The 12,437-nt window shown below is 34.1% G+C and overlaps 1 protein-coding gene across 1 annotated transcript in view; it reads right to left on the bottom strand.

Moving 5' to 3' along the window:
- FRY (FRY microtubule binding protein) overlaps nt 1-12,437 on the bottom strand; it is a 147,575-nt gene that overhangs the window by 77,782 nt on the left and 57,356 nt on the right. The window contains exons 18-24 of the mRNA XM_015815247.1: nt 10,805-11,060; nt 9,177-9,359; nt 6,938-7,024; nt 5,695-5,954; nt 4,188-4,377; nt 1,955-2,079; nt 598-655 (exon numbers count right to left, since the gene is read on the bottom strand). Of these exons, the coding sequence (XP_015670733.1) occupies nt 598-655; nt 1,955-2,079; nt 4,188-4,377; nt 5,695-5,954; nt 6,938-7,024; nt 9,177-9,359; nt 10,805-11,060 (1,159 nt within the window). The remainder of the gene's footprint in view (nt 1-597; nt 656-1,954; nt 2,080-4,187; nt 4,378-5,694; nt 5,955-6,937; nt 7,025-9,176; nt 9,360-10,804; nt 11,061-12,437) is intronic.

The raw sequence follows: 12,437 nt of genomic DNA, 5'->3' as shown, positions 1-12,437 counted from the left end.
AGGCCTAGTCAATGTTTTCTCAGGTATCCTGCAGCAGCTGCTGCTCACTGTGGTTAAATCTACCCCACTGTATCTGTCAAGGTTTTGCCTGCTTTTTCAGTATCCTTCTTTTCCCTTTCTCTTTCTGACTTCTATGCTGCCACACATAGTGCTAAAGCTAAACTCTATAAAGAGTTGGTTTGTACAGTTTTAAGGAAGAGGGATAAAGGGACAGGAGATATATGAGCATTCCAACCACTGCATGTCTTCACACATACTTTCTGTTGTCAAATAATTGAAAATCAGACATCCCTAAGAGTCAACAGATCTCCCAGCACTGTCTGATCACTACAGATTTCTAAATTTCAAATCAGTAATATTTTTCAAAGATATTATTTCTTTCTTCTTTGTAGCAACACTTTCATTGTGACAAATTAAATGCTGTATGTTGCAAATATTCTGTTTTTTACTGATTACTACCCTCATAATTTTTTTATCTTTAAAATATGAACTTTTATAAATATCAATTTGTTTAATACTATTTGTCCAAAATAGATTAATTAATTTCAGTCCTATTTACCATCTGTTAAATATTTACAACTTAACTATATTACTAACCTCTGGTCTTCTCTCTAATGCTTCCTTCATTAGAGGGTGAAGTTCTTCCACTAATTCCCTAAATTAAAAACAAAAATATTTTTCAAATAAACTACAGTTGTAATATGTATGAGTGTATATGTGCCTTCTTCAAATTATGTTTAATTTTTTGGTGAATGGTCAGAAGAGACAGTGAATTCTTGAATATTTCCACAAAAACAGATTAATAATCTTATAATGGTATATATATTGAAGACATATCAAAATGATTTAAGATCTTAAAAACAGGAATACTCTGCTTTAGTTGTAGAGTGGAATTTCTGATACAGATCTCCTGCAAGAGCAATTATAGGTGGTGAAAATTGAAACATCTAATAGATGAGGTCAACAAACTCCAGTTAAACACTGTCATTGAGGAATCTGAGCCTATAAATTAAAGGCAAAGAATAATAGAAACTGAAAAGAAAAATATTGCAGAAAAAAAAAGAAAAATAGAAAAAGAAAAAGAAAAAGAAAGAAAAATCAGAGTATAATAAAGAAAAAGAAAAGAAATATATAAAGAAGTGACTTTCCCTTTATCACAAAAAGAAACAATTTTAGTAACTTATTACTTTCTCCTAAAATATAACAAATTATCTCTTCTTCCCATATCCTATCTCTTATTCTCTAAACAAATTCATGAAGCTTCATCATTCAGTCCTAATATCAGCTTAAGTCCATCAAGTGTTACCAGAGATAACAACAGATCTAATTTTACCTTGCTCAGATAAACCCATATATTCACTGTATATTCCTTCATTTTCTTTAATTCACTCAAATAATGTAGAATATTTATTTTCACTTTTTTTTGTTCATTCTCACAAAATTCCTCAAAATATTAACAAGTGTCTTTTGTAAATCCAATATAGAAAAGTTATCCAGATCACTCTTTTCCATGTCATTCTTAAAATTCAGCTACCCTCTTATAGTTTGAAATATTTGAAGCTACTGCAAAAAAATATAATAAATGGCAAAATAGCTAAGAAAAAGTAATGGAAATATTAATTATATGTGTTTTTCTTTTTATGACCCTGTAGTCCCTTAATTCAAGGTAGAGTCGGGGTGACTGGGTGGAGCTGAGTGTTTACTGGCCGGATGCCTTCCTGATGCCTACACGGAGTTTGCAGCAGATAAAACAATTTTTTTTTAGTGTTCTGCATATTATAGGTTATTTAGTAAATAAAATGCCTCATGTATTAATGTTTCAAAATTTATTATCAAGATGGTTACACAGTTTGAAGCTGTATTCTATTTAATTCAGTTTTCCAATTATAGTATTTTTATTACATTTAACACTAAAGCAAATCTGGACCATGAACAACTCATGCCATACAAATACCTGAAAACAAGAGCATTAGTTCTTCCAAAGCCTAGCACAAGTGATTCAGTGATTTCTATGCTTTCAAGTCTCATCAAAGGCACTAGCTGTTTTAATAACACACCAACAGATGGAGTTCCTATAGCCTAAAATAAAATGAAAATAATTTTAATGGATACGGTCATTAAAAATGTTAAAAATTAAGGCTAACAAAGTATGCATAGTTATAACTGTTGCTAATGAATTTTTAAAAGGCACATTTTGCAAGGGAGGATTATGTTCAAAATAGCCAAGAAAATAAAATAAGCAATATAAATGGCATGTTTAAAGCAATGTTTAAAGGTAGTTCAGCAGCAAAACTGTAACATGTACTTTTCTCTTTAACATATATGATCTGATTTACTCTTCTTTAACATCACTGTATCTTTGCAAGAATGAGATTGGAAAGACATTTCTGAATGGTATGTGGAACTTGGTATAATATAGTTTTGGAATAGGGTCATTCTCAGTTGAAAACAAGATTTTGGTAACTCATCCTCATGCGTCATCTATTGAGTTTGGACATTTATCCTGAAGATAATAGAAGAGAGCAGAGATAACACTATGCAGAGGACTCAATTTTATTTTCCTCAAGACTACTGAATGTTTTTGCTTTAATCTCTTAATTATAAATCTGTTTATAAATTCCTAACACAGAAAATACATTTCTGGGTCCCCTCTATTCTCTGCAACTACATTCTTTATTATCTGCTGAATAAGGGGAGATATAAACATTGTGTGAATTGGTGGCAAAACAAGAACTTCTAATAGAAAGGCCTGCACACTTGGGAATATTTAAAGTTATTTATCCCAATATAACAATGGAGACATTCCAAAACCCCACTCATTATTTCAGAAATGATTATCAGAGATTTATCTCTTTCATTATCTCGCACTTGACCTCAAATGCTTACTCTGAAAAGAAAGCATACCACTTTGACCAAAGGTCAAGCATCTAAAACTAGTGCATTCCAGGACAGAAATGTAATTGGGGGAAATGTAATCCTAAAAACAAATGGAATTATATTTTCATACTTCTCTCCTGCCAGCAAAATGGCTTACAAAGCACTAGGAGCTTAAACAGGGAAAGACCAGCCCATTCATCCTTTGTTTGTTTTCCAATTTTAATATCTTGCACCAATCCTGAGTTGGTAACAATAGACTGAAACAGAATTCCAAAACTGAATAGATAGATAAAAACAATACATTGGCCAAGGAAATAATGATGAACTAAGCAAAATATTTGAAGGTACGTGAGAAGGATCATGGTATTAACATGACCTGTGCCTTATTGCTGGGAACAGTTGTTGAGTCCATTCAGATCTGTTACACTCTTTCTTCCCATAGTATAACACTATCCAAGCATTTTAGAGCAGCAGCAACAAAAATAAACACAAGAAACCCTTTGCATTTGTCTTTGTGACCATGATACCAGAATAAAAAATGTCTATATTAGCACAATTTTGTTGGCAATGCTACTGGAATAGTGAGCTTCTAGCTACAACACAAAAGTAATAGTATTTAAAACTTCATGATAGTTTTTACTTAAACCATGAAGCTAAAGGATTATCCACTCGAAATAAAGCAAAAGGATTACCACTCAAAATAAAAAGGAATACCAACATGGTTACCTGAATCTTTTACATTAATAATATGTTAGATAAAGACCAATCAATATACATTTTATGATACCCATACTGCCATAGTGTAAGAACAACACAGCTTGGAGCTATTTATTTTGAAGAAAGAAATGATCAAAACTGGATGACAAAAGTGACTTTTGACTCCCACCCTACAAGGGTTCCACAAATCTTTGAAAACCTGGCTTTGCTCCCAAACCTAGAGTTAGGTTGTTTGTTGAGCCATAAATATTTTTTTTAATACAGCAATTTATACTGTAATGAGTGATCTTGTCCAGGCATCATTTGGGGGATGGGTGGGTTTCCAAATCTAATAAAATAAAATGTTCTGCTGAGGGCAACTCTAACTGGCAAGACATCTGTAACTATCTTCTTCAATTCCTCTTTTCCAAAACTATATCCTAACAACAGATTAGTAGTTACAAATTTACTTTGTACATTAATTGCAACACCTCTTTAAAATCTATAGGTAACAGCATATTATAAGAACTCTTTGGGGACATTGTGCAAAACTGTATACTAACTATAAACATTTTAGTCACATTGTAAATTCATTTACTGAAATATGGAATTACCTTATTATCATAGCTAATGGTACCATCAGGCGTAGTAGCCATGATCTCTGGTGTTGAAACACGCAGATGTCCAGGACTCATAATGCTGGGTTTAGCTACTCCAAAGCAGAGAATCAGATAGTTTCTCCACAAAGTTACATAATGATCCCCAGTGCTGGGTGTACTTGTTTTCTTTGCATTCATGGGACTACTAGAAATATTATTTAAAATAAATATTTTTTAAAATCAAATATTAAATATAATTTTGCTCTATAGTTATTAAAATACCAATAAGATTAGGAAAAAGAGAAGGAAATTAAGACTTTGAGTTCAACCCAGTTATAAAACGAAATTCATTTAAAAGATTGAATCAACAGTAAACTAGATGTTTCATTCTGAAATCTTATCGAGCAGTGGTGGCGAACCTATGGCACACGTACCAGAGGCGGCACTCAGAGCCCTTTCTGTGGGTACACGCGCCATGCCCCGGAGATGGCAACCGTCCCTCTTCAACCAGCCGCCCGCTAACTCGCCGAGGTCCCACATGGCCAGATGCATCCCAGCATCCATGCACTCACTGGCCTCTGTGTGCAGCGACTGATGGTGTCAGGCAGCAGCCGCCCCGGCCCCTGCCTCACCTTACTCTGTGGCAATGGCACCCCTGCCCTGCCTCGCCTTGCCTCGCCTTACCCAGCAGGACGAGCCTCCTACCCACCACCCCACCTGCCAGAGACACCCTGGATCTCCCCCAACCCTGCCCGGCCCCCACAGGCGTCCCTCCCCATGAGCAACATCGAGGTGATCACGCCCACCTTGGCCACACCCACCCAGTCTGCCATGACCACCACAGCCACGCCCACCCAGTGGGCCATGCCCACCTGGCACCCGGCGATAAATAAGTGGGTTTTGGGTTGCAATCTGGGCACTCGGTCTCTAAAAGGTTTGCCATCACTGTTATAGAGTAACAGCTGGTTAATAGTAAACAACATAGACATATCATCTAACTCAGTAATTAGCTTCACTTTATTGAATGAGCCATAACACACTAAGCATAACACAAAACAAATAATTTGGCTTAGCATTTTATATAGACCTGATCCATAAAAGACATTTTTCAAAGTACATAATAGTGGGTACAGCAACAGAACATTCTTCAATTTGGTTTTTTTAATTGTTAATTGTAAATTTGTAACTGGATCTATGACGCATTAATACTAGAATTCGCCTACAGGTAAAACCAAAAGATTAAGAGACCAGGGAAGGCAAAGAATATTAAAACAAATGCTTGAAGTCCAGCTACAATACTTTAAATCGATCATGCAGACTCCTTAAAATATAATTAATGTTTACAAATACGTAATTCTCATATATACTTGACTTGTTAGACTTATTCTTTAAAAAGTAATCAAACATACCTAACAAAGTAACTTCTCTGAGAGAAATAGGCGGTTCAAAAATGTGAAAAATAAATAAATAAATAAATCGAAGTTTGAAAACAGGTTAGCAATGTAACATTAATAAAACTTACTTTGGATCAACCAAAGGCATCACCAGCTGTAGCCTTGTAAATGCATAAGGCCAAGCATAGCTAAGAGCTGTAGGACAATGCTTCGGTAAGTTCTCTTGCCTAAGAAAACTGAAAAGGCAGAGAACCCAAGGATCTTTGACTGACTGTGCAAATATCCAGACATGGGAAGGGCTTTTTACATCGTAATGGCTATTAACAAGTACTGCATTCCATTCTACCAGCCATTGCAAATCCACATTATGTGTTAATGGTAATGTTGTCTGTGAAAAGAAATGAAAAGAATGATATATCAGAAAATCATCTATGTTTCATATTTTCTTTGGTACAAAGCTCTGCTAGATATCCAGGCCTCATGTCTGATGACAAGGCTCTTCTCTACTGGGATGGATTCTCTAACATATATAGAAATGACACTTCATTTTGCTGATTCAGCATTCCATTCCTGATTTATTTTCATATTTTTTATTTAACCAAATGTTCTGTTTATTGCATCTGTTTGTTCAACATTCACATGCAGAACAGTTTGCCTTTATCAAAATCCATTCGAGGAATGTTTCTTAGTTCATTTACTTGGTTAACTTACTCAAGGTCGGTTCATTTATATTAAATCCAACAAGCAGAAAGTCTGTTCTAATGGGAAGATGAAGGGCATTAAATTAACAGGATAAACCTAGTAGATAACGGAGCTGAATCTGGTTCTATGGAAATCTCTGGATGGGCTGATACACATAACCCTTGACTTACGACCACAATGGAGTCTGGAATTTTGGTCATAAGTTGTGGTCATAAGTCGAGGCACCATATGACTGGACTTGATCTTACAAAATGTTTAATGGTCATAGCAAATCATCACTGCTGTTAAGTGAATCATGTGGTCATTAAGTGAATCCAGCATGTTCAATTGGTTTTTTTTTTGCCAGCAAAAAATCCCATCATAGTCATGTGGCTAAGAGCCAAAGCACTGGTTATAATGGCAAATCAGTTGCCAAGAGCTTAAAATGTAATCAGAGATTGCAGAGGTGGTGGTACAATAGTCATAACTTCAAGAATCAGTTGAAAATGGCTTATTTCAAATCATAAAATGATCATTAAACAACTGATTGTAAATCAAGAAATACCTGTAGTTAAAATTGCGATTAGATGTTTGATTTTCTGCTAAAATTGAAAAATCTATACAATAATAATTGCAGGCTACAATATTTATTTGGCGCATATATATTGTTAATGATGAGAAATTACTTACTGAGTCAGAAACTGCCACATGAATAAAACTTTCTAGAATAGAAGAACTTAGCTGGTCCATAACATCAATCATAGGTCTATCATCATCCTGTATACATGAAGGTAGCAATAATTAATTGTGTGGAAATTATGAATTCTCTCTCTCTCTCCCTCTGATGTGGAAACACCCACACCCACATATACTCGATGGGGGGGGGCATTTTGTGAGGTAAAAGATGAATAATCTTAATCACATACAGAAAAAAGTGACACAAATTATATTAATAAGAATCATCAAATTATTAAAAGTAAGCAAACACTTATTTTAGGGCAAAACACTATCACTTTATTTACAGTTTTAGCAAGCACATACTTATATTTATGCATGTATTCTCTAGAAAGAATACAATAGTGAAGTTTATCTCTACTTTCCCAGAGCATTTGGAATTACATTATGAGCAGCTACAAAACATTCCTTTGGCAGAAACTGAAGCTTTTCCTTATGAATTCCAGCTATTCCAGTAATGCTGGGAAGAAAAGAAATAAACTGCCCTACCTTGTTTGTTGAATTTTATTCATGTCTCTGCAAGTGATAAAAGTAAAAGAGATACCATACCCAGTAATTACATACTAAATCTCATGTGATGTGATGTCTTAATCAAATCTGTTAAAATACTCCCTTTCAGAAGTTTCAACAGTTATATAAATATGGCACCAATTAATACCATAATCACAGCAATGTGATATTCCGTGTTTACCAGAAAATTCTATTTGACTTAAGTCAATATAACCTAATGGTCTGAAAAAGTAAATTACTTTTTTCTAAGACACTCCAATGGCACGAAGACAGACTATTTTGAGCCTTTTTTAACAATTAATGTAGGGTAACAAACTAGGAATACAATCTCTATGATCTTATAGTTGACAAATAGGAATTAGTAACCTCTACTCTGGTGTTTCTCAACCTTGGCAACTTTAGAATAGTTTGAGTTCAACTGTCATGATTCCCCAGCCAGTGGGAGTTGAAGTTCCTGTAGCTTAGATTGCAAAAGTTGAGAAATACTGCTCTACTGTATTAAGACCACACTGCCACCTGGGTTTTCCTGATGTCATATGTTATAAAAATATTAACTGCGATGTATAAAGAAATATTTTTTGCAGCATCTCATATCAGGAAGGGACAGTTGGTGACTTGGTCTTAATATAAGTAAACTGTCTTAATACCAATGCCCCTTCCCCAAAATCAACTCAGTTCAAAAATCAATATTACACTATTTCTGGGCCTGAAAAAAATATTAGCTGGGTAAAATAGACAATGAGAAGCAAGAGAGATGATTTCAAGCAGTGAGCAAATCACCTTTAAACTTGTGTAGTCCCTTATTAAGATTGAAAAAGGCCTTCTCATGTAAGGAATAAAATCTATTCGAAAGCCTGCAGTATAGTTTTGGTATTTTCACTGTTCAAAGGTAGCTTTAATAACATCTCTGCAAAAATAGACTCTGCTCCAACTTATATAAAGAGACAAAAACACCCCCTCATGTATGTTGCCTCTTCTTCACAATAGCAAGTTGACCTAACAACCCATCTCCTAGGTCATTTTCTTGCAACTCAGAAGGTATCTTAACTGACAGATATTTCTGGAAAATTTGTAATATTTCTTGCCATTATTCTTGTTATCAGATACTCATCTTAGTTTGGAAACCTCAATACTTTAATGTAAAGAGTTCAGGAAATTTCTTGGTGTTTATTTTAATGTTCTCTGATGTGCTATTCAATATGTTTTCTTCTTTAATCATAAATTAAATGATTAAAATTAAACTAACTTAAAATGCAATATACAGATTCCCTATGGAATTGATATCCATATGGTCCCTGCACATTTTCCCTGCTGGGGTTAAATGGCAGCTTTTAAGAAATGAATCTTGATCAGAAATGTGATGCATATAGAAATAACTAACCTTCTTGCCCTGCCAGGTGGTCCTAATTTGAACCTTCTATAGCTATAATTTATACTTTTAGAACTCTAAATATAAATCACATATTTTTGCTGTCAGAGCTGATTTGGCACTCAGCTCACTAACTCTCACATCCACAACAGAGGAATGAAAACTAGAGGAACCTAAAAGCAAAATTTATTGGTTATCGATCTTGGTAGGGAATAACTTTTAAGCAAACTTGAATTAAACTTCAGTCCAAACTGATAAAACAAAATCACATTGCTGGGGAAAATCAAAGTCATGACACAGGAAAGAAAGCCATACCTCTGCTTGTCCTAGTGCATGAAATAAAGCACGGACCTCTCTGAGAATCAAAACTGCCAGTTTACGTGTGGCAACTTGGAAACTGCAGAGCAATACCAGTGCAAAACCTTCAACAGCATGCAGTACATTTGAATAAGAACTTCGTTCAGTCTGGGTCCTTTGACTGGATCCATTTGCTATCAGCTGCAATATAAAGCATTTATTAACTCATCCAAATATGTTTCAAGTTTTAGTCTTTAGACTGTTCTAATATAGAAAAATATATAATTTGAACTGTAAAATTTGAAACAGAAACAAAAAGGCATTGACTTGTATATCTCCTTATTCACTGAAATAATAACTACTTTCCATTCTTATTCTTCAAAAACATTGTCCTGTGTTATGCTGGTTTTTGACTGTAATAAAGATTTTGATTTGATTACCCTGTGGTGCACAGTATGTGTAAGTAACATTGTCTGACATTTGATTTCAGCCATAATTGGATTTTCACAACAAAAAAATGGTATCAGTTTCCTGCTACTATTTAAAATTACAATTAGCACAAAAAGAGAATCTCAGACATCTTTAAAGCAAGACTGTGACATGGGAAAATACTCAATATTCAAAGCCAATCATCCATACTTCTTAAATTTTAATATAAGTTTGAATTACATAAATGGCCAAATCATGTACTTCATCTAATCTGGCTAATTCTTCTTCTGCAAAATAATTACTATTATAGAGTTGCTATCCAATGAAATCAATTTCAGAATATGTAGAATAACCTATCACAGTGGGACAGATTTGAAAGAAGCAAAATTCAAACAACAAATAATGCAAACACTCAGTGAGAAACCTCCTCTGAAAACACCTAGTCGTGTTTCCTTTCCCTGTTGGTTGAACAAAGCAGGGTTGGGACAAATATATATAATTGCAGAAAGAATTAACTAGAAGAAAACAAGGTCAATTTATAGGGCATTTGAGGGTACTAGCTTGTAATCTATTTATAAAACATTTATTTATAATCTATTTATTAAATATTTTACTGTTTTTCCCACTCTTAAGCTTATTTGTGGTAACATTATAGAAATTCCAAGGAAATGCTCTTCTTTCATTGTAGGCCCGTTCTTGTTCTATTTATACACAATAAAGGCCTTTTGTAGTTATCTGTGATGAACAATGCATGGGAAGCAAGAGGTTCATAAATTATATTTAATTATATTAAAATATTTAAATATTAAAATATAAATATGATACAGTCCTTCATATGTGTGTATTATAGTATCATCATAAGAATGTATGTGGAATAGATATTTCCTCCATGTTAGATATATATGATATCAAGCATTTTTCTGTTTTCTTTAGTTGTTAGTAGGACTTGAGCATATGTTAGCTTGGACACAAACTGGCTGCTTCAAGCACCTTTCCTGTCCTTTCTATGTGGTGATGAAATTTGTAGACATTCTCCTCAGGGAGGTTGGAATTCTACATGAAATTTTTTTGGACTTGCTCCCTGGAAAGTATGTATGTAGGTGGCTACCATGTTTGCTAAAAAAACCAGGTCTACCTAATTCAGAATGGTATTCCTATTCCGTAAAGTAAAGGAACATGTTAAGAAGGCAGCGTTATCTTTACTTTTAGAATCTTACCTCTGAAGATCTGACTTTTGTCTGTTCACTGGTCTTCCCCGAAGTGTGTATTGTAAGCTTCCATTGTGTTAGCAACTGTAACAATAATTTTAAAGACGTATCCAGGAGACTATTATGCACATCATTCACTTCACGCAACAAAAAATTTGTGAAACCAAAAAGAACGTCCTCTCTCCAATCCACAAAATCAACTAGTAGGCCTTGAAGTGAATTTTGAGCAATGTGCCGAAGTTCATCATCCATATGTATAGAAAGCCTATGTAAAAAAAAAAGTGAAATGACAAATTATGGGCAACGTCTATAGCAAGAATAATCATAGTATCTATAGTCATATAGATCTACTAACCATTAATGTTATACATTTCTTCTCAGTCAACATAGTTTTAGTATCTCTAATAATAACAACATATAATGGAATTTGTTTCTGAGCAGATTTGAATAAGTTTATATGTTAAACTTTTCTTGAAATAACGTATCAGAAAGTAATTAATTTTGAAGTAAAATACAATGCAAATAATATTATCGTAAAATTAATCTTATTTTAATTCAAGTATAGTTAAGATGGATAGATGGTAGATAGGTATTTTTATTTTCAAAACAAAACAGTATAGTAACACTAAAGACACGTACAATATTTTTAATATTCTGATTTCAAAATTATCAAGTTAGTTATATAGGTTACTAATTCATCTTCATAACAAGCAGGTTTTCAAGAAAGCTACCATTCAAGCTTGGTTTTAAAAAGTATTAATATTTGCTCCATTTTTTACATTCTATTACAACCAAGTTCTGTTAGTTTTGAAACTTTAATTTTACAAAGATATCTAAACTATCTAAACTATAATTTTCTCTCCTAATCTCCAGTATGAAATGAATAGGAGGGTACAAAGTAGTATTTTTATAGTTTTAACTTTTGAATATAGACAACATGATGCCTGTCATATGTTTTCTACTCTAATTCATACAGTTCCTTGCTTTTTGGCCATTCTGGTGATCAGAGTTAAAATTCAGGATATCTGGAAAGTACTAGATAACCTGCTCTGTATTAGGAGATTACAATACTGTAGACTGAAAAGCCAGAAAACATTTCACTTCTAACTCCAAACATATATACATATACATATATGATAAAACCAATAAATATCGATCACCAAGAGGAAAGTAGTAAATAGTAAAAAATTTGATGTAGGTAATGCATCTAGGATACAACACGAACAGCTGGGTCCGGTGACACGTTCCAGAAGCCGGATGCAGGCTGTTAACATCTTATAAAAGCTCTTTCCCAGTGACTACTTTTAAAGCCCTGATGATGTTGGGTGGGCCCAACGAAAGCTCGGCTCATTAAATTTTTTACTATTTACTACTTTCCTCTTGGTGATCGATATTTATTGGTTTTATCATGGATTTACCCAAGAGTCGAATTTTTAGCTTTATAACGGATGAGGAAGACAGCTAAAAGGCCCCAGGGAAGGAAAGGTAGCAACTGGACTGGCAGTGAGGATGATGGGCAAAAGGAGGGGGATAGAGAGCAGGGGACAGTGGGGTTGGCAATACAACACAGAAAAGATGGTGGAAACGGAGAGGAATTGGAGGACATAGGGAGCAGGTGTAAACAAAAAGGGGGGGGCAGGGT

The sequence above is a fragment of the Protobothrops mucrosquamatus genome, unplaced genomic scaffold (genome assembly GCF_001527695.2).
Source record: "Protobothrops mucrosquamatus isolate PMUCROS unplaced genomic scaffold, P.Mucros_1.0 scaffold327, whole genome shotgun sequence".
Taxonomy (NCBI): domain Eukaryota; kingdom Metazoa; phylum Chordata; class Lepidosauria; order Squamata; family Viperidae; genus Protobothrops; species Protobothrops mucrosquamatus.
The sequence above is the reverse complement of the archived record's forward strand: the minus strand, read 5'-3'. Positions and strand labels throughout refer to the sequence as shown.